Raw genomic sequence first — 21,567 nt, forward strand, 5'->3', positions numbered from 1 at the left:
GAAGTAGGTTTTGGAGGGGTATAAGCAAATCTGTGTAATCCTTTTCCAAGAGTCTGACATTCATAATTGAAAAGCAATAGAAATTCAGTTACTGCAGCAAAGTTAGTAAGGCAGTTTTGGAATACAATATAGGTTTTAGATTACAACATGTAGACTTTTGAGGATTCTGTATCAAGATAAATTTTAATCTGAATATAGTATTCTGCAAAGCAGTAAAGAAACCTACTGTATCTTTTCTCTTTAGTACAAATATTTAGGGGGAAAACAACTGTTGACCTTTCCCGTAATTACACAATTGTAGCATTACTCAAGTAGCTTAAACACAATATTATGATGTGAAGAACAGACTTCACCTCAACAGCTCTGAACTATTCAAACAGAGATAGTGGGGAAAAGTCTTTGAAAAGTAAATATTTGTGGATGCAACAAACAAGTATGGAAAAGACTCCTTCTCTTTCGTGCTGCTTAAATCGGTTACTTCAGTCTCCTTTGTCTTGATGCATTTGAAGTGAACTCTTAGAAGGACTAAAACTAATGGACTGACTGTAATATTACTAATTTAATTCTTTTTTCTTTCTTTTTTTTTTTCCTGCTCTCTGCTTGGCTCTGGTCTTCACCCACAGGTGTCCACTGTTGGCTCTCAAAGGTTACTAAAATTTTTGCAGCTGCTGTGAAACAGAACTGCCTAAGCTTCACTTACTGTTGCTTCTTCCTACACCAAACTGCACTGCTGCTTTGCTCTTGCCTGCTTCAGAACACAATAAGAGATTTTCTTTTTTAAATACCTGCAATGAAACTTAGGCTAGAAGTACATGCCATTCTTTTTCTGCCTGTGTACTTGTTGATATCTGTGTACAGTATGCTTGTATTTATTCCATGGTATTTTCTTACCAATGCTAAGAAGAAAAAGGCTATGGCAAAACGTTTAAAAGCTAAACCCATCTCGGACAAACCTGGAAGCCCCTACCGTTCTGTCACTCATCTTGACTCACTAGCAAACATAAACATTCCTGGAGCAGACACGTTGGACAAACTGTTTGACCATGCTTTAGCGAAGTTTGGGAAGAAGGACTGTCTTGGGACCAGAGAAATACTGAGTGAAGAAAATGAAATGCAACCAAATGGAAAAGTGTTCAAAAAGGTAAAACTTACAATTTTGTACTTAATTCTGATTTGGTTTTGAGCTGCTTTGCATCTTGCTGCAACAGTGGAGATTTTCTTAGGTTATCTTACAATATAAAGCATCTATTTTATAGTAGCTAAAGAATAACAGAATACAGGATGCACTATTTATTCTACTTAAAGTAAAAGCAATTTTTTTTTCTTTTAGCAAGTGGCAGTGTGTGCGTGCTTACTATGCACCAACTCACATAAGCTTGTAGCCCCGTACCAGCAGTTTCTTGTCATTGCTTTTTTTTTTCCCCCCTCACCAGTTAATTTTAGGAACTTACAGATGGTTATCGTATGAAGAAGTAAATGAGAAAGTGAATCGCTTGGGGAATGGACTGATTGCCCTGGGACTAACCCCGAAGAGTACTGTTGTCATATTCTGTGAGACCCGAGCAGAATGGATGATAGCAGCTCTCACCTGCTTCAAGTACAACTTTCCTCGTGAGTGCTGAACTTCTTGACTTCTAATGTATTTTAGACCTGTTTCTTGGCACTGGTTTGGCTCTTAACTATTTTGAATCTACCAATCCTATCACTGATGGTATAAGAATTTCATAAATTTACTCTGCCTATGGTCTGATTCTTAGTAGTTTCCAGTCTAGTCTATGCATTGCAGAGATCCCTAAAATTAACTTGCTCATGCTTATGAGACTGTTTTTTCTGATTTTTATTGTAGCAGTGTTCTAGATGTTAGAATAACAGAACAGTAAGGTTACTATGCAGGTTTTTTTAAAATGGGGAATGTGTTTATAGTATTTTCTGTCTGTATCCTGACTTACGCACCCGAAACACAAAATGGTGGTTAGAAGCTAGAAGAATGGTAATCAAAATTATATGCTAATCTGGGAGGGTTTGGGTGACATTAAACTGTTCAAGTTCATTAGTTATGTATATTTTTTTTCTTTTCTAAATTTTCTGTAAGATGTCAGAAATCTCTCATCATGTTCTAGATGTCAGAATAACGGAACAGTAAGGTTACTATTCAGGTTTTTTTAAAATGGGGAATGCGTTTATAGTATTTTCTGTCTGTATCCTGACTTGCGCACCCGAAACACAAAATGGTGGTTAGAAGATAGAAGAATGGTAATCAAAATTATATGCTATTCTGAGAGGGTTTGGTTGACATTAAACTGTTCAAGTTCATTAGTTATGTATATTTTTTTTTCTTAAATTTTCTGTAAGATGTCAGAAATCTCTCATCTGACTTAATGCATACAAGTTTCTTGGTGAAGTGGCAAAGGTTGCCATGCACTCGCATGCCCAGTCTGCATGCAACACACTATGACCCATGGCTTATTTTTGTTGCCGTCTTATGTTTTTGCTTGCACTAGGCTGCCTCTTTTTCTTCCAGTATTAGTGGCGTATTATTGGTGACTGTGCAAGGTCATACAGTAGAGAGGCTGTTAAAGGGCAATAATGGAACAGCTGACATTGCTATTGAAGTAGGAGGGGATGGTTAATTCGGCCTTGATCCTCATGCTTCAAGAGACAGGAAGAATCAGCTATATAACATTACTCTCTTTTCATCCGTCCCTTCCCCATGAACCTGATTTCACAGGAATATTAAATTCCTTTAATGGTCTTTGGAGGTTAGAGTTTGAGATAGCAGACAATACTGAAGGAAGGCTTTTTTTTTTTTTTCAATAGAGAGCTGATAGGAAGAGGTGAACTCCTTGGTGCCTGTGAGGCAATTAATGGCATCACTGTAGCCAGTCAAGGTTAAAAATAATCTAGCAACATAAAAACCAGTACGATTCCTTAGTCTGATTCCCTGCCTTGCCCCCATCAATAATTTCATGGGAGGAAGGAAAACAGCTGACACTGCTGAAAGAGCTGCTTATACAAGTACATAGCTTTATACAGGTGCAGAGCTCAGGGGCAAAACACATGTTCTCTGTTGCTTACTGTGATTGCTTAGTGCATTATCCTTGGGTTTTGGTGGATTTCTTCATTTTGATGACTTCTCTTCTTCTATAGAATAGACTAGACTATTTCAGTTGGAAGGGACCTACTATGATCATCTACTCCAACTGCCTGGCCACTTCAGGGCTGACCAAAAGTTAAAGCTTGGTATTAAGGGCCTTGTCCACATGCCTCTTAAACTGACAGGCTTGGGGCATCGGCCACCTCTCTAGGAAGCCTGTTCCGGTGTCTGACCACCCTCTTGGTAAAGAAATGCTTCCTATACAACTGTCCTCTACATTTCAGAGGTCTCCTGTGGCATAAAATTCTGATGTGGAAAAATGAAAAGCTGTTTTGTTTCCAAATTAGGAAATTCCCCATTGAGCTTATTTTATGTCCCCATACCCTCCTCTGCAACGCTTTCCAGTGCAAGAGCTTTTGCATTTAGTATGACTTTAACATTTCTTTCATGCTCTCTCTCTCTCCTTACTGTAATAGTTGTCACGTTGTATGCCACCCTGGGTGAAGAGGCAGTAATCTATGGTCTCAACGAGTGTGGAGCATCGTATCTGGTCACTAGTGTAGAACTTCTTGAGAGCAAACTTAAGGTAATTTGGTACCAGCCTCACCTGCTTACAAGCAACCCTGTAATAATTTTACAGTGCGGTCAGTACTAAAAATTTCATTTCTCTTCGATAGACTGCATTGCCACAAGTCTCCTGTCTTAAACACATCATTTATGTGGACAAGAAGACTATCAATAAATCAGAATACCCTGAAAATGTGGAGATTCATAGTATGCAGACAGTGGAAGAGCTGGGCGCCAAACCAGAAAACTGTAAGTGAATCACTTCACAGGGAACTAATCAAGCATTGTTAACAGTGAAATCGGACCTAGGTTAAGAGGGGTGCATAGCCAAAAAAACCCCTACCCATCTAGGTCTCTAACACAAAGGCAGTGGCAGTTTGCCAGTTCATCCTCTGGCTTCCTTTAAATAAACAGAGAATTTGTGTGATCTCTATTTATTGTCCTGCACCTTTGTTCAAGTGTCAGGTGTTTCAGCATAAAACTTTTTCACTTCTAAACCATAACCAAATAATTTAATTTTAAGACTCCACCTTTGGTTTAGGAAGTGAAACAGAATCCAGTGCAGTGTTCCGTTTTCTGCTACTCCTACCTTTTATTCATCTTAGTTTCACTATTTTTCCTAAGAAAAGAGGAGAAAGCACTTGAGGCTTTTTTTTTTCTTGTTGTCTTGGAAATGTCTTTTTTTCTTAACCAGTCTGTAGCTAAAAAGCACGCTGGGCTAGAAGAATAACCTTTACGTCCCTTGCTATATTGGGCAGCCAGGAGTGACTGTAAATATCTGCTTTAAGGAAGGAAAAAACCACCTTGATCATCTCTCTTCCTTAAATCAGTGGTCTGTGCTTAGCCAGATCTCCCCTCTCTTGAATAAAAGAGGAGATCAACTGGCAAAGGAGCTTACTGCAGGGAAGCACACATTCCTGACAACTGCTTATCTTTGATCAGATTAAGGTATGGATACAAACCAGCAGTTACCTTGAGGGGTGTTGTTTTGTTTGGTTTTCCCCTAAAAACGCTGCTTCCCTGGCAGACACTTCTGCTGCCTCTCTAGCTGTGAAAGCCATGAAAGCTAATAATTTTCATCCTAAGAATAAATGCCAAGGGATTAAAACAAAAATCAGAAGCATGTCAGAGCCTACCGCTTGATCTAGAGCCACCAGTGTTGGATGGATAATGCACATGCTGCAGAGTCTGCTCGAGTATAATTCAATGAATGAGCAGAAAAGTAATAAATTGTTCATTGATGGTAGTAAAACCAACTTCATTTTACTGCTTTTCTACTAGCTAGCAGCATACCCGAGGAAAGTTAATTTTAAAAAAAAAAGTGAAAATTAAAAAAAAAAAGTAGTCTTAGCTCTACAACCTTGGCTTTGGAAGACTGGCTGACAGAGAAGCTGACTTGCAGCTTTTTGGGGTGTTGGGTGTATTTTGGTTTTTTCCTCAACCTACTGTTAGTCTCTAGTACTGTATTCCCCCCCTTCACTGCCCCTGACAGGTTTATCTGGTCTTCAGAAGGCTTTTTCTATGAAACTTTCAGTCAGCTGTAAGACACAATGGCAAAAGTATCGCCCAGATTGTGTAGATGCCCAAATACTTATCCTTGTCATTCCTTTCAAAATCTGCCTTCCCTTGCTTCCTCTTAAAAACAGACCACTACTCTCTTCGTTGCTGACTTCCGCATCCACCACTGACCACACATCATGCTCACCTTTGCTGAAGCACCTGTTTCACACTGGTTAATCACAGGCATTTTCACATTGATTAATTGCAGAAATAACAATTTAGAAAGTAGAGAAGAATTAATAGTTTTTCTCCTGCATTTTGTAGCAAACATTTTGCCAAGCAGACCTGTTCCTACGGACTTGGCTTTAGTAATGTACACCAGTGGCTCTACTGGGAGACCTAAAGGAGTGATGATGATGCATAAAAACTTAATAGCTGGAATGACGGGGCAGTGTGAGAGAATACCTGGACTGGGGTAAGAAACGTTTAGTTGTCATGTGTATGGAGAGATAAACTTGCATACTTTTGGAGGTTCTGTTTTATAGAAAGTCTGTTGCTGGCATTGGGTGCTATCACATTTCTTCATTTTATTGTGAGCCCACTAATCTTTAATTTATAAGAAATATAGCTTGTGTTTGTGACCTTACCCTGTTGTTTGAAAAGGACACCCTTCTAGCTCATCTCACATGCTTTTTTCTACTTTTTTTATTATTGCCCTTCGCTTGTGGTCTGTGATGGATTTTTGCACTCTTTTGCATCAGAAGATGCCACCAGATAAGGAGATTCCTCATCTAGTCAAAGTTGGGTAAATTTTTTTAGATGTTTTCAGGCAGCTGGAATCACTTGAGGAAGCATGTCAGAACCTACCAGTTGATCTAGAGCCACCAGTGTTGCATGGATAATGCACACGCTGTAGGGTCTGCTCAAGTATAATTCCCTGAATGAGCAGAAAAGTAATAAATTGTGCATTGATGGTAGTAAAACCAACTTCAAATTCCCTCACACTAATATTTTTAAGAACTTTTTCATGAATGTGGGTGGCTTTGTCACCGTATTCACGAAGGGTTTAATAGCTGAAATAAGCTATGTTGCTAAACTCCTTTTCTGATAGGATATAAAACCAGTTCTGACATGATGCTGAAAGCTTCAGTTAAGTGACAGCTCCAAGTTTCTTGCTGAGAAATCTCAGAAGTTATTTCCTGAAATAAGCCTCAGTACTTCAGTGATAAGCTCTCTTTCTACTAAACTATTTTAGAAGGGGATGCTGTGATGACTGTCGAGGATTTGTAAATCATTGGTGCTTATTTTAAAATATAGGGATTTCATGCTTAATGTGGGATGAACCTGGGATGAAATCTCCTGCAAGGAGAGGAAGTAGCAGTGGAGGAATCTTTGAGCTTCCTAGAAAGCAAGGCAAATCCTGTAATTCATACTGATTTCAGTAAGGCAGGATTTTTCCCCATTTTGTTTAGAAACTGTGGTTTGAAATCGCACCCTTGCGTGCAGAAGAGTAAGCCTCACTTGTAATCCAAGTCTTTAAAAAAATGTAGTAACTAAGCACACAATAAAACTGTTAAACAGTATTTTCAGTCCACTTGTGCATCATTGTTAATTAGATAATCCTTGCCTTTCCTAGACCCAAGGATACTTACATTGGTTATTTGCCTCTGGCCCATGTATTAGAATTGACAGCAGAAATTTCTTGCATCACTTACGGCTGCAGGATTGGCTATTCCTCTCCACTCACGCTATCGGATCAGGTGAGGAGGGAAGGGGAAGCTTAAATTTGCTTTTGCAGTCTGCATTCTTCTTGCTCAGCTATCCTCTTTCATTAAAGACATACTGATGTATGTGGCACACTTGAGAAATGTAATTTTTTTTTTCAGAAAATGATGCAAGTTAATGTTCCTGGTGGACTATAAGCAGTGGGTCATACCATATAAATTTTATTAAAACCTTTACTTCTATGATATTTAGGAAATCTAAAAGAAAACCTAATAAAGTATCCACTGGATATCGGGATAAGAACAGCTATGAATAGATTAGCTGAACGTAAGAATGTTTACAGTAATTTTAAGTTTCTGGTCTCACTCTTTCAGTTCTTTATCCAGTTAGTGTAGAGCTGTTTAGCCCTTTGCCTTTTTCCATTTAACAATTACGATAAAAAAGAGCAAATTAAGCTGGAAAAGAATGCTTCTGTACATTTTGCTGGTATAGAGATTGCATCAGGCAAAAGAAACTCCTGGAGGAAGATGGAGGAGAAAGCAAGTGCTAGAGGGAGGAAGTAAGAAAAAGATATACAAAGTGGATTTAACCAGGTTGGGCTTGTGAAACATCTAGTATTTTGGTTGAGACTGTTGTTAATCATTACTTTTCCCATCACAACAGGGGAAAAAAAAAACCTGAATGAAATGTTTTTTGGAGGACAGGGGAAGAGATTTAAACAAATTACATGCTAATATATCTCCCTCTTTCTTTAGTTGTTTTCTAAAGAGCTGCTTGATTTTCAGCTTCTTAAATTGATCTGTTTTCCTTATTACAGTCAAGTAAAATTAAGAAGGGGAGCAAAGGAGACTGTACTGTACTTAAGCCTACACTGATGGCAGCTGTGCCTGTAAGTATGCAGAAGCAGATATGCTTAGGAAAAAAATGATGCTTTCTATCTTTTTCATGCTAGAAAAATTTATTTAGTAATGCTTTTTTTTTTCTCTTCATGTGTAAGTAACTGTCACTAATTGGAAAAAAGCAGAACATAGAAATTCCAGTTTTCATTGCTTGAACTGAGTACCGATGCTGCAGATGAGCACAAGAATATACGTATGCTGAAGTCAAGAGCCTTTTCGATCCAAAAATGCAAATGTGTTTTAATAGTCACAATTGATGTTTTACTGGGCTACTGATACAATAGGATACAGAAAGTCTTTGACGTTCACAGCCTGAAACCCTGTTTTGCATAGGGAGAGGCAGGGTGGCTTCGGCTAAGGTGGACACTTTAAGATATGGGCATTTGGCTGAGTTACAGAATTTAGCAAGTTAAGCCACACTGCCATAGTTGTTGGGGTGCTCGATCTCAGCTGCTTGTCTTCAAGGTAATGCTTAGGCTAAGTCTCTCTTGCTGTTCTTAGGGTAAGCAGGCCTTGCTAAGTCTCCTCTTAGAAGAAAAAATGATCAGAAGACTATAACTCCTGTTGCTTCTGTAGCTTATGTTGATCTTTGGGTGATCAGGTTTCTGCATTCCACATGGTCCTAGTGCTATCCAAAAAATACACAAGTGTTGGTTTCTTTCTGATACAAAAACCTTCCCTTGTACGTCCTGGAATCACATGTGCTTCTTCTATGACCATATCACATCTCACTTGCTTTTTTTGTTTTATAAACTAATAATCATATAGATAGGCTTGGTCTTTTTCTTAATAATTAACCAAGTGAAAATTAGTATGTCTGAGAACCCTAGCTTTTTGGAAAATATACATTTAAATCTGTTTACTGGGAAAAGTTCAAAAGCTAGACTACTGGCAAAACAGTGTAAATTTTAAATATGATCACAATCCCACTTGGAAGAGGACTATAGCTCATGCATGTGCAAAAGAAAAAAAAATCTATGCAGACAGCTTCGTATGAATTAACTGCAGAACAGTGATAATGCTGAACCCCACCTAAATGTTTTGATTCTACAGACTTAGTATCACAAAGAAGTTAGCAGAGAAAAAAATAAACTTGAAACTGGTGATCCATTTTTAGTTGATAGCATACAAGGTCTAGAGTTCAACAATCTACAGTAGAGAGGAAAAACCTTCAGATAGCCCTAATAACACTTATGTAACATCATCTAATAAATGTTTCTCTCCCTAGAATTACTGTCTTGTTTTTATCATTAAAACATCATAACATCACCAGTGATTAGCATGTACAAGGAATTAAATGGAAAATAATTCTAATAGAATCCAGAGACACAAATATTTCTAAATATTTGATTCAACCAGAACGTTGTAATAAGGGTTAATAGTTCCTTCCAACCTTTGTAATTCTGAATACCTTGTCCTGCCTCTGTAGTCTTTCTAAAAAGCTACAATTAATTCTGATTTAAGATATTTGTCTGGCTTTTGGAAATATTAGATGATATTCTGCAGATAAACTGGGTTGAAAATAGTGTACATTTGCTTTCTGAAATTCTAGTTTGTCTAAATCCCAGTCATGAAGATTTGAAGGAACTAATCAAAAACACTAATGAGAGTGGTTTCAAATAAGACTTTTAATATTTTGATCTCTGACATTTCAAATCATTTTCATAGCTTTCTTTTCAATTTTAATTTGACTTTTGTTAGAAAGCATCTAAATACTTCAAAGCATTGTGCTCTAACAAACTTGAAGGAGCCAATCCTTAAACTTCCGTTAAATCTTCACCAGTCTGAATTTTAAGTTCTGTGTATTTTAGTGATCATAAGCTTATTATTTTAATGGAAACTAATTTCTCGGCTGTGACAGAATTGTGGGGATTTTGCCAGGTAACTAGAATTACTGCAACCACATTCCTCTGAAAGTTCAAAAACTTCTCTTGGAAAAGGAAGTGGTGAAATAAAATCTCTTAGTTCATTCCCTTGTGCGTGCCAGTTGCCGTGGATAAAGTACAGCATCAGGACTCCTAAGCACGATAAATGGCGTATACCGATGTTTAGCTAAACTGGAACTCAAAGTTTCCTAAATCAGTTTGTCACACTTTATAGTACGGGTTAAGGTGTTACCGATAATAGAAGCAATATAACATAATGAGTTTTATTACACTATGGTGTGTTACCCAAGATCTGTAGCTGTGAATGATAGAGAAGACATCTTCAGAATGAGGGGTGGAAACTATTTTAAAACCATCTGAGGTTTAGAAAGCTGTTTGTAGAAAAGCAGGCGGACCTATGAATTACTGCAGTACGGCCGAAGACCCTCAACGGTTACTCAGTTACTTGTCCTTGATTAACCTGTCTGCCTAATTCAAGGCAGGTTTGCCAATATTGGGTATCTACTACAGCGTGCGGGTTCTTCCTCTCTCGTGATACAGGTATGAGGAGGAAAAAGCAAACAGAGAAAAGCAAGGCTAAGTCACTGATTTTCTACTGCATTTTTGATACTTGATTTTACCCAGTTCAAATAGCTCCAAGCTGCTACAGTCTATAAATTGACTAACTGATCGCACATTAAAAGCATTACAGTTAAGCAGCGCCTAACCAATGATGCAGACATTTTTACTCTTACTGTATTATCAGTTAAAAAAAACCCACCTGTTATTCTTCCTTTAACATGGAATTTAATTTACACATGCCAGTCTATTCTATGTGGTAATTTTCCTTGTTTTTTAATACTTTGTAGGAAATAATGGACAGAATTTATAAAAATGTCATGAGTAAAGTTCAAGAGATGAACTACATTCAGAGAACTCTGTTCAAGATAGGCTATGACTACAAATTGGAACAAATCAAGAGGGGATATGATGCACCTCTGTGTAACTTGTAAGTATAATTCATGGTCCAAGTGTACTTTTTTCATTGCGATTTGTTGAGACAGTCTAAAAGAAGAATCATCTAAGCTGTCTGACATCAGACAATTCTCATCCAAGAAGCAAATACCGTCTAATGACGAACTGAAATAACCCAAGTTCTTACTGGAAATGGATAAGACATTTAATGGTAGGAATGACTAATTTTCAGAACAGAGGACTAGTTAGTTTTCATTGGATTGCTTGTTTTTTTAGTAATAAAGTTGGAACGTTTGTTTAATGAAGTTACAGGAATTCTGCCATCTGCCAGTGTTGCACAAGAAGTAATGTTTTCTATTATCCCGGCTGTCCACTAAAAATCTGAATGATTCAGTTATTTTTAAGGTGTCCCAGATAGGAAAGAGGAAGGTTTGTGTCTTTCTTTTTATAGAAGCAAGCTGAGTGAATGATTCTTTAATGCTTTTTTCTCTTCTTTGAAGACTATTGTTTAAAAAAGTGAAGGCACTACTGGGAGGGAACGTCCGTATGATGCTTTCTGGTGGAGCACCACTCTCGCCTCAAACACAGAGGTTCATGAACATCTGTTTTTGCTGTCCTGTTGGTCAAGGCTATGGACTAACAGAAACATGTGGGGCTGGAACAATTACAGAAGGTAGTCAAAATGTTTCTGGAAATACTTTAAAGTCTAAATAGCTGTAGTTCTTAACTGCAATAAAGTAACTTGAGATAAGCCACTGCCTTATTTATGGTTTTAAGTTTATATTTCAAATGACAAAATCTTTGTGTTCTTCCTTGTTCTCTCCCTAAGTTGCCGACTACAGCACTGGCAGAGTTGGAGCTCCTCTTATTTGTTGTGAAATAAAATTGAGAGACTGGCAAGAAGGTGAGAGTATTAAATGTTTTGATTTCAGAGTAACTAATTTAACTACTGTGTAGTTGGTTTCTTTGCCTGTCTGCTTGGCTAGGTGTAGCACAAAGTAATTGTTCTTTATTCTTTTATAATAATCATCAATTTGTGTGCATTAACTTCAAGCTGAAGTTTCAAAATATTTTCTTGGCAGCAGAATAAGTAAGTTCAAAATAATTTATTTTCTTGTTTTGCAGGGGGCTATACTAATAAAGACAAGCCTAATCCTAGAGGAGAAATTATAATTGGTGGACCTAATGTCTCAATGGGCTATTTTAAAAACAAAGAGAAGACAACAGAAGAGTTCTCCATTGATGAGAACGGTCAGAGATGGTTCTGTACAGGAGATATAGGGGAATTTCATCCAGATGGGTGTCTGCAGATCATAGGTTGGCTTCAGTTTTTGGTATCTTAATGTATTACAAGGTCTTGACTAAACGTAATTATAAGCATGCTATTAATCCTGTTGGCTTTGTCAGGGCTAATCTACTAAAGGTTACCTGCTTGCAGAATCACACTGTAAAACACATTCCCCAAAGTAGTCACAGCTGTAGGAAAGTTCTGGAAGTGATGCTATTTCCTGTGACATTATCACTACATAAATTTAGCACATGTACTTTAAAGAATAAATGTAAGATTAATATTAATATTTGCTGTTAATGACAAAGCTTTAAATTCAGGGTACCAATCACCTTCATACAAGTTGTGTTTATATAGCACTACACTTCTTGTCACACTCTTACAGAAGCCTTTATAATGTTGGCAGAATACATACATGCTACTAGCTGCATTGCACAAAGTACCTATATAGTGGCTTTACAAATGAGTCTGTGGAAATGCAAAAGTTTAAATGGAACAAACTTTCCCCCCCGCCCCTTTCCCCTCAACTCCTAGATCGTAAGAAAGACTTGGTAAAACTACAAGCAGGAGAATATGTATCTCTGGGCAAAGTAGAGGCAGCACTGAAGAACTGTCCGTTGATTGACAATATCTGTGCTTATGCCAAAAGGTAAGAGTGGTATTAATTTAAAACTCCATTTATGGTAGACATGAAATACAGGCTCTGACCCAATTCTCTGATGATATGCTATCGTTTTCCATGGTTCCCATTGGCAAACCGCCCTACCAGAGTGCAAGTTATAAACAGCATCTCTGAAGTAGCACAGGTGCCCAGATTCCCTAAAAGCTGAAGAAATTACTTACGTTTTTCTGTTGGCATTTCCCCTATCCTAACAGATGCCAGTTCCATCCTGTCCCTTCCCCAAACCGGTATAATTGTATTTAGCATGTGTTTTGGCTTTCTGTCAGAATACCAGAGAAAAGTTAACCTCGACATTTTGCACCTGATCCAAAGCTCTCCTCTGAGTTTTGGAAATAGTCCCAGTCTCTCCTCTCCCTCCCCTCAGCTTAAACACACTACATGAAGGGAGTCTGAAGAGAACTAGCTGAACACCAGGTGTAGCTGGGAAGCTAAACTGAGATGTGCACTCCTGAAATGACAGCAAAGCATGATACCAATCAAACCTAACGTTGTAAAACAACTTAGAATACCTTTGATAAGTCATCAGTTGTGAACCCTTAAGGTACAAGAACAATTCTGTAAGGGGGAATAACTGCAATTCAAAAAGCACCATGGATCCATGTATCTAACAAGTAAGCATTTTATTCTCTGAAACGGAAACCTCAACTGTTTGGCTCTTTTTTCTTTCCTTCTCTTGCTACCCTGTGGTAGCGACCAGTCTTACGTGATCAGTTTTGTGGTTCCTAATCAGAAGAAGCTGACGGCATTAGCTGAGCAGAAAGGCATCAGTGGAACCTGGGTAGATATTTGTAACAATCCTACAATGGAAGCTGAAATACTGCGAGAGATTAAAGAAGTGGCAAACAGGAGTAAGTAAAGCAGAATATTGTGCTAGCCAAACTCATGATGCTTATCCAGCAAAAACTTTCAGTTATCCTCATTAATTTTCAGTTAAGCTTTTCCTTCTTCCTGTTGCCTCTGTATCTGCCAAACCTGAATAGTTCAATCACAGGCAAAGACCACATCGAATTGTTGCCCATTATCCTAGGAATTTACATACTTTTTGGTCATATTAACTAATTCGTCTTTCTTTATTTTCTAAAAAAATCTGAGACTTTTTTGCAACTAGAGACAGGTTGCTTGTCTAATGCAGTTAAAATAGGGTCCAAAAGAGCTGTCAGTTTGAAAGGAAAGTTAGAAGACATTTGCTGGTAAGAAAACTAGTTAAGAGATTTCAAAGCTTTTTTACGCATGCATCTTTGGCCCCTACAGCTTTGAACCACCACAGTCTTTGTGGTTGTAATGGCTTAAAAGCCTGCTCTTCCTTGCTGTGGTCCTGAATGATTAAAAGCCTCATCAATCCTTTATGGGGCCAAAAAATTAACACAAACTGGGGAAAAAAAAGTCTCTGAAGTGCTTGGCATCTTGTACAAGAAGTAGTAGTAAAACTGGTCTTAAGCACATGCTAAGCACTGCCTCTTGAGCTTCAGAGAGGAGAATCTGCCTTTTGAAACAGAGGAAAGAATGAAAGGCACTATTAAGTCTTGCCTTAAAAAAAGGAATCCATAGGTCTAAGACTTGGGTTTAAACTTTTTAATCAGTGTTTTTGTATCATGAGCTAGGCAAATTACTATCCATGTAGCTTTGTTTATTCAAAATCTTTGCTTATACATTCTTTCTATCTTCTAGATAGTAATCTACTATTGAGATACAACTAATTTGTTTGAAACTTTTTTCCAAAGCTATTTTTAAAAGATCATCCTCATATTTAGCAGAATGTAACGCAACTTCATCACGAGCAGGCATATACCTGAGTAAGATGAAACAGTCCATTACAGCGCCAGTTTGAAGTCAGAGACTGAATAGCTCCTGGGGACAGATGTACAGCCCGCTGTGGGATCAGAGCTGTCTGATCCAGCCAGAGATCCCAACTGTCCTACATTTGCTGCCACCCAGAGGCGATACTGCCACAAACTGTCCTAGAAATTCTGCTACAAGCCTATGTGTGTGGGATCCTCTTACTGGCCTATATGCAGGAGCTGATGGCAAAGTCCATTGGGTATCACGCCCACGCAGCAGCTCCCTGCCCAGTTCCTGAAGCTGTCACCCACCTCCTCCCTTGCTTACCCCTCTCTGGGCTATTGCCTGGGCAAGAGACAGAGGCAGCTCTGGTTGCAATGAGGCTGCGCATGTGCCAAGCCACTGCTTCCAGCTGAAGGGAAAATAAGTGACTCATGTAACAAAAATACAGAGAAGTCCCTTTATTTTTAACTCTAAACAAACTCTTAGGAAGGAGAAATTGGGGAAAGATTCATTCAACCATGGACAGTATAGAAGTACTTCATTATGATTTAAATATGAAGCACATCCAATCAGTCTGTGTTAATCTAGTTATTACCACATTGCTGTAATAAAACTACAACTCTAGATTTCAGTGTATCTTCTTGTGACAGTAGTCTTGGATCTTCAGGCTACACTCTTATTTGCTGCAAGCTTTAGATCTTTATGCTATCACATCCAATACAAAGCTGTAAGTACAGTGTGTTATGAGAATATTTGTACACTACCCAGCACTCAGCATTGGTACAAGATTAAATTCGCTCATGGGCCTGCTGCAAGGTTACTTCATTAAGTAGGACACCATGCTATACAAGCTACACAGTGCTCACCTTAGATTTTTAGGTAGCGTGGATTAGTATTTCATTTGGCCATGTAATCATAGTCATGCTTTTGTTTCTTCTTGTCCCTGCAGTGAAATTAGAACGGTTTGAAATACCCATTAAAGTACGGTTAAGCCCTGAACCGTGGACCCCAGAGACTGGGTTAGTAACAGATGCTTTCAAGCTGAAAAGGAAAGAACTGAAAAACCATTACCTCAACGACATCGAAAGAATGTATGGAGGCAAATAAACAAGTTACGTTGACCAGAGTTGTGCAGGTGGTTCCTTCTCATGCCTCAGTTTGGGATGTCTGTGTATACTGTAGATATCACATATTCGGAAGATACACCAAATGGATGAAAGTTTCTATAATCTATCAAGTACAACAGAGTATCTTAGACTCCAGATTCTTAATTATTAGCAGATTAGACACTGATGGTCTTCATAGAGTTTCATGTGATCATCTCCAGTTTTGAGACAGACATCATTATGTGAAGCAGCACGACCAGGTAATTTTATTATTATTGTTTCTCTAGCATATTCAGACTGCTTGCAACTTCTCTTTAATTCTGAAGTCTGAACTACATTTCAACAAGAAAAAACAAATAACGTAACTGTGACAATTCTTCTGTCAGACTTAGTGAGGGAGGGGGAAAAATAAAGAGTATTTAAAGTCTACCCTTCTCCATTTAAAAGCAAAACAATATGACAACTTTAGTCAAGAACTTGCTAGAGATCACTAATAATGCACTGCTTGAGAATGGATGGATTCTTCTGCACATCAGTTAGTATCTTGAATATTTACAGTGCCTAAAAAAAAAAAAATATTAAGTATGCTTACTGAAATAAAGGTGAACTGAAAAGCTTTCTAAAAACAAGTTATTTGAAGTTTCATTCATGAGCATTGAATGAATGACTTCAACTTCCAACTCACTAAATGTTTTTACTTGCCACTGTACTTTAATTGAAGCAGAGCTTTCTACTAGGACACAAGCATGAAAGAAAACAAAGACTTGCACTGCTACAGGAGGTACTGTTGAGAAATCATCACCTGAATGCAGAATGCAAAACTTGCATCTTGGCTGGCAAGCAACAGTGAAACTGATGTTGTGTCTATGCAGATGTGAAATGCAGAGTTTTGGGTTGGGTTTTTTGTTGGGGTTGGTTTTTTTTTTTTTCTGAGGGGTGGTTGGTGGTTTTGCTTTTAAGGCACTGATCCTCTAGACCTTCACATACGTGTGAGTAATGGTACAGGTTACCTGTATGTAATTTAGAGGATCAGGGTCTAAACACCTGTACCCACCTTCTGGAAAGGTATTTCCGTTCACCTTTTAAATACAGTAAGCATAACAAGGCAACCAGAAACCAACAGTAGTTTCCCCATGTATTCTCGTTTTACTTACGGAAAAGCAGTCTGTGGCTAGGGAACCTTTGTTTTATGGAACTTGTAAAAAGGGACAAATCACTCTTTACAGAAATTCATTATAAAAATCTTCTCTTATTAACTGGAAGTCATGGATGGGAAGAAGTGGGAAGATATAACTTAACAATAGTTCATCATTTTGTGTGCAGAATCCTGTACTGTGTCCTCTTTGGAATTGTAACTGAGCTCCTGCATCCCTGCCAGCTCTTCACACTTGAACCATAAATGCTGTAAAAAGTGGAGGCTCTTGATACTGTTCTACTTTGCACTTTCTTAATCGTTTTATATATGTTGCTTACATTTTGTACAGCTGTGGCCCTCAACTGCTATATATTACAAATTCATTTTAAAGTATTTATAGATTTCTATTCATAATATTTGTGTTGTGTATATGATGGTTAAAAAGAAAAATTATTTGGTATTGTCACTGTACAGAAAGTAGAAGTTTTTTGTACGATGCTTCTCTTGAACATACTAGTTTGCAATTTCAAGTCAAGTTTTTCCTTTATTGCATGTATGTGTATTTTTCTTTTTTCTAGTTCAAACAGATTTTGGCAAAAATAAATCATGGCTGTATACTCATTAACTAAACTGTCCCTTCTCCTTGGGACCAACTTCAGATTTCCCCTTGCATAACTTTCTCTGGCCAGTCCAGAACACTGCCAGCTCATCTTCCAAGAACCCAAGGGGAAAGGGAAAAAGAAAATCCAGTACATAAAGGTGACTGTATCTAGTTGTGCATGGAGCTACAACAGTCACTAAAAGAAATGAGGAAATTGTTTTTTTAGAAAAAGAATTTTTTAAGACACATACAGTTGGTTTATGACAACAGGAAATACTTCCCATATCAGTAGTAGTTTTTTTAATTACTCTGTCCTGGAGCCATGTTACCAATTTTTCCATGTTTAAAATTGGTCACTATTAAATAGCCATTAGTCAGCCTGTTAGCATCACAAAAGTTAAATACATGTAAAAAAGTTACTTGCACTTGAGTCCATCAGCAGGTTGTACAATTTTTTTTTTTTAAACCCATGAATGTATTTTTATGAAATGTATTTTATCTAGACTACAGGTATCTTCTGCGTCTCGGTTGACTGAGGACTGCTATTTTATATATATATATACACACAATGTTAACATTTCAAAAGTGGAATACAATTTGAATGGTTCAATGAGTTTGTGTTCTGAAAGATCTTTATACATTGCACAAGCTGTCTCTAGTTACTGTTCAGCGCCTCGCATTCTCTCCGAAACTAAGCATACATTAGAAGAACTCAAACAAAGCAGCAACAAGTACATGCTACAGACATTGAAAACAAAGCCTAGAGCAGGGCTAGCTTTTCTTTTAAGAAATGAACTGAATGTGGATGTGCTGCAAGAGATTTATGATGCACATCAGCTTTTCAAGCATTTTTGGAGAAGGGGAAGGATTATATCAGGCTGCCTTCAAATATGGGGATTATTTGCAAATATAATACTTACAGTTTGGTAAGAACTTTATCCTTATTTTTAATGAATTCTAAATCCTTTTTGTGACAGAGCTTGTGGAAAAGTAGGAAACTGAATATGAGCAAGAATGTCATTCTCACCATTAAAAATAAGGAACTAGGATGCAGATGAAGTGATAGAATATGGCCTCAAAACAGTTACGTGGTAGTTACAGACGATAATCCTGTGCTTGACTGAAAGGACACACAACATGGGACTGAAGTGCGAGGGAGCAGTTCATTTACTACATGGGAAGGTTCCAGAAAGCTCACAGTAGCTGTACGTTCTTCAGAAAGCACGTTCAGAATTTAAAAAATATCCTCCCAAGTCTGAGAAACAATTCAAAGAGAAACAAAATCCAGTTCAGGCAGGTCTGATACAAGATTATATTTAGGCCCTCTACTTCAAAAAGCATGGAATATCTAGAGAAAGTCAGAACGTAACTACAGTAACAGTGGGACTAGAAAACTTGGCCTATGAAGGAAGACTCTAGTTGAGTTTAGCTGGCCTGAAGAGGAATGGCACATGACAAGAAATGATAAACCTTCAACTACATACGTTACCCTAACAAAGGCACAAAGAAGCTGTCACCAGCAGAAGAGGAGGAACAGAGTGAGTTTACGCTGAGACACATTTATGATTGGATGTTTTAAAGGAAACATGGAACTTTAAAACAGCTCCTTACTAAATACTGAACTGGTTGCTCAGGATCTCTGCCTTTAGAGCCGAGGAAGGTTAAACAAACGCCTTTCAGGAACAGCTTTGACACAGAACCTTGAGTGGGGGCTGGAAGAGGAGACCTGGTGCCTGTGCATAACAACAGTAAGACGTCATTATGCAGCTTGCAAGGAAAAAAAAAAAGTATAAACAGGGAAAGTAATGAGTTATTCCCTTAAGAGTAGGTGAGGTGGTGCTTAACCAACCCAATACAATTCTTAGTGCCCATTACAACATTAGAGAACATTGAGCATAAGATGACAGAGAGCTGCCTGCCAGGTAAGCCAGTAGGTTGAACTGCAGTTCCTATCAAACACATTCTGGCTGTATAAGGAACAGGACACGAGCCGAGAACATGGGTCGCTAATTTTCAGTCAAAAAACCCCCAACCCCCAAATCTACCACATCCCAGAATGATAGTTTCAAATTGCTACCCTGTATTCTCATGATAAATTAGTGATGCTCTGCCATTACATGCAAGACAATAAATAAATTAGTATTGTGTATTTAGTTTTGGTATGGGTTGTTTTGTTGGGTTTGTTTTACTGAGCCTGCCTAATGGCTGAACTAAATGAGAGTAGATCGGTTTCCCTTTTGGAGGCTAAAATTTAAACATCAGCATCTTAAAAATAACAAATTTGTGCTACTTATGCAAAAGATGCCACAAAGGTGATTTACAGTCAGTCGAACTGGCAGTCACTGCTTACCTGGAATTCTGAATGATGCACATAGAGTAAAACTCAGGTATTTTACAGCGGTGTGAACTTATCTGGATTAGTGAACAAAACCACATTTCCAGTTAACTCGGTGCTGCTGCAAAGTAGCTTATTGAGAGATCTATATATATTTTTAACATGATAGGATTGCATCAGCCATGGAGGAATAGGGCTGACTATACAAAATACACATTTGTTGTCGGCCTGTCTTTTCACATAAGTTAATTTGAATGCATTCTGAAAGAAATGGGGTGGTGTTCGCACTGTTGCTTTGCTACTGGGAGCTGTAACACCAAGAACCTTGCTGCACTTTTACTGGGGAGAGACACGCTTTGAAGAAAATCGGCTCCATTCTATATTGACAGAGTGTTTTAACAAAGCTGATTATCACCGGTAATTTGTCCAAATCTGTCTTTAGTTGAGAGTGTGTAGTCTTGACATTAGGACCAATGCTAATTAAATTAGACAAACAGAGCTCTGGGCACAGTGTCTGATCCTCAGAGTCCTCACCTATGCTTTTAAAGCAAAAAACAAACCCTGTTGCATTTTTCACTTGTTCTCCCATTTTGAAACACTAATAACCTGGTTAATGATGAACACCAACAGAGATCCCAGAAGTCTCTATGTGTTAGTTCCAAATGCTTATTTCTGCATTCACCCTCACCTGTCTTATTACAGAAGTGTGGCTACCACATCTAGGTTATCCCCATTATTTCTGAAAATCCAGACCCTGAGCATGAATCACTCGAAGACGTGATCTCCTATCATTAAAGTGCTAAAGCAAAAAGATGTCATATAAGCTTTACTTTTTTAAAAACACAGATAAAGAAGTGGTGAGGGAAGTAATTTAGCACTTCTTGATTGGAACCAGCATTGGACTACTTCTAACAGGCTTCTGTTGAGCCTATTTAAGAATTAAACTAGCCCAACCATGACTTCAGGTCGCAAGTCCACATATTGTTCCAGCACTTTAACAAAAGTCCCAGCCCTGGGAGGTGTTGCTGGGGTTTTTATTTGTTTTCAACAAGGCGGTATCTAACCTAAACCTTTCCTGTTGGATATAGATCAGCTTATTACTTATGGTGCTCCCCCAGGGAGTGAACATGAAGAATGGATCACTGTTCTCTTGTAGCTGCCTGCCCTACTTTACTTTCTGTCTTTCACGTCTAAGCCAACCCAACCTCTCCCGATCAGCCTGTTTTTATAAAATTTAATCAGGGTCATTTAACCAGGGCCACTCTGTCCCCACGTTCAAAATACGATACCTGCCCTATACAGCTTAGGGCAATTACCTCCCAAAGCCTGTAACTTCACTGCATTCCAGAACATATTTGCCTCCTATGGAATAGTGTAACACTCATCTTGTGACTTTTTTTCCCCTGTTGTTTTTAAAACCTGGATGTCTGCTCTGAACGCTTGCAGTAGCACAATAACGATATTGCTGTGAGGGGTGGAAATGCACAGGCAGTGACAGCGACTTCTTAAGGAGCTCTGCAAATAGATGCTACACCACAACCCAAGCTGAATTTCTAACAAGTCAGTCTGACTCAGTTTTAACCCACATGCAGCCCACTGTAAGCATTTACGGGCAATGAGCATCCTTACTTTCAGAGGAAAGATGCCAAAAAAACCCGTTCATGCCAACAAAAAGCATACCATAGAAAAGCAAATTAAAACCTGGCATTGTGTGAAGAAAAAATAAATCTATCATCAGACTGGTTTTTGGCTCTCTTGAGATTCTAAATGGATATTCAGCCCTTCTAACTGTAGTAAAAACTATGATCTATTGTGTATTTTATTTGCGTTGTCTAGCCATCAATACGCTTCACTAGGTCACCAGTAGATAATGAAAAAGCAAGATGCCTGCAACACATTTGAGCCAAAAACCTGTCTTACTGACTTCGGCAGCAGTCTCTCATTCATACCCTATAGCACATAAATTCCAATGATACTTGGGGAGAACCATAATGAATTCCAACTCTTGGGGGG

The 21,567-nt window shown here is 38.2% G+C and overlaps 1 protein-coding gene across 4 annotated transcripts in view; it reads left to right on the plus strand.

Moving 5' to 3' along the window:
* ACSL4 (acyl-CoA synthetase long chain family member 4) overlaps window positions 1-17,776 on the plus strand; it is a 48,535-nt gene extending 30,759 nt beyond the window's left edge. For 2 of the 4 annotated variants that reach the window (XM_035902122.1, XM_035902129.1), the window contains 14 exons: window positions 902-1,141; window positions 1,434-1,611; window positions 3,571-3,680; window positions 3,772-3,910; window positions 5,486-5,636; window positions 6,798-6,921; window positions 7,704-7,775; window positions 10,520-10,659; window positions 11,126-11,298; window positions 11,455-11,529; window positions 11,751-11,942; window positions 12,448-12,562; window positions 13,286-13,443; window positions 15,327-17,776. In XM_035902122.1, the coding sequence (XP_035758015.1) occupies window positions 914-1,141; window positions 1,434-1,611; window positions 3,571-3,680; window positions 3,772-3,910; window positions 5,486-5,636; window positions 6,798-6,921; window positions 7,704-7,775; window positions 10,520-10,659; window positions 11,126-11,298; window positions 11,455-11,529; window positions 11,751-11,942; window positions 12,448-12,562; window positions 13,286-13,443; window positions 15,327-15,484 (2,013 nt within the window). In that variant the 5' untranslated portion in view covers window positions 902-913 and the 3' untranslated portion in view covers window positions 15,485-17,776. Of the gene's footprint in view, window positions 1-160; window positions 1,142-1,433; window positions 1,612-3,570; window positions 3,681-3,771; window positions 3,911-5,485; window positions 5,637-6,797; window positions 6,922-7,703; window positions 7,776-10,519; window positions 10,660-11,125; window positions 11,299-11,454; window positions 11,530-11,750; window positions 11,943-12,447; window positions 12,563-13,285; window positions 13,444-15,326 lie in introns of those variants that run through there. The other 2 variants (XM_035902132.1, XM_009646652.2) reach the window with 2 other exon arrangements.
* Window positions 17,777-21,567: the final 3,791 nt, after the last annotated feature.

Source organism: Egretta garzetta, unplaced genomic scaffold (assembly GCF_000687185.1).
Source record: "Egretta garzetta isolate BGI_Z169 unplaced genomic scaffold, ASM68718v1 scaffold411, whole genome shotgun sequence".
Taxonomy (NCBI): domain Eukaryota; kingdom Metazoa; phylum Chordata; class Aves; order Pelecaniformes; family Ardeidae; genus Egretta; species Egretta garzetta.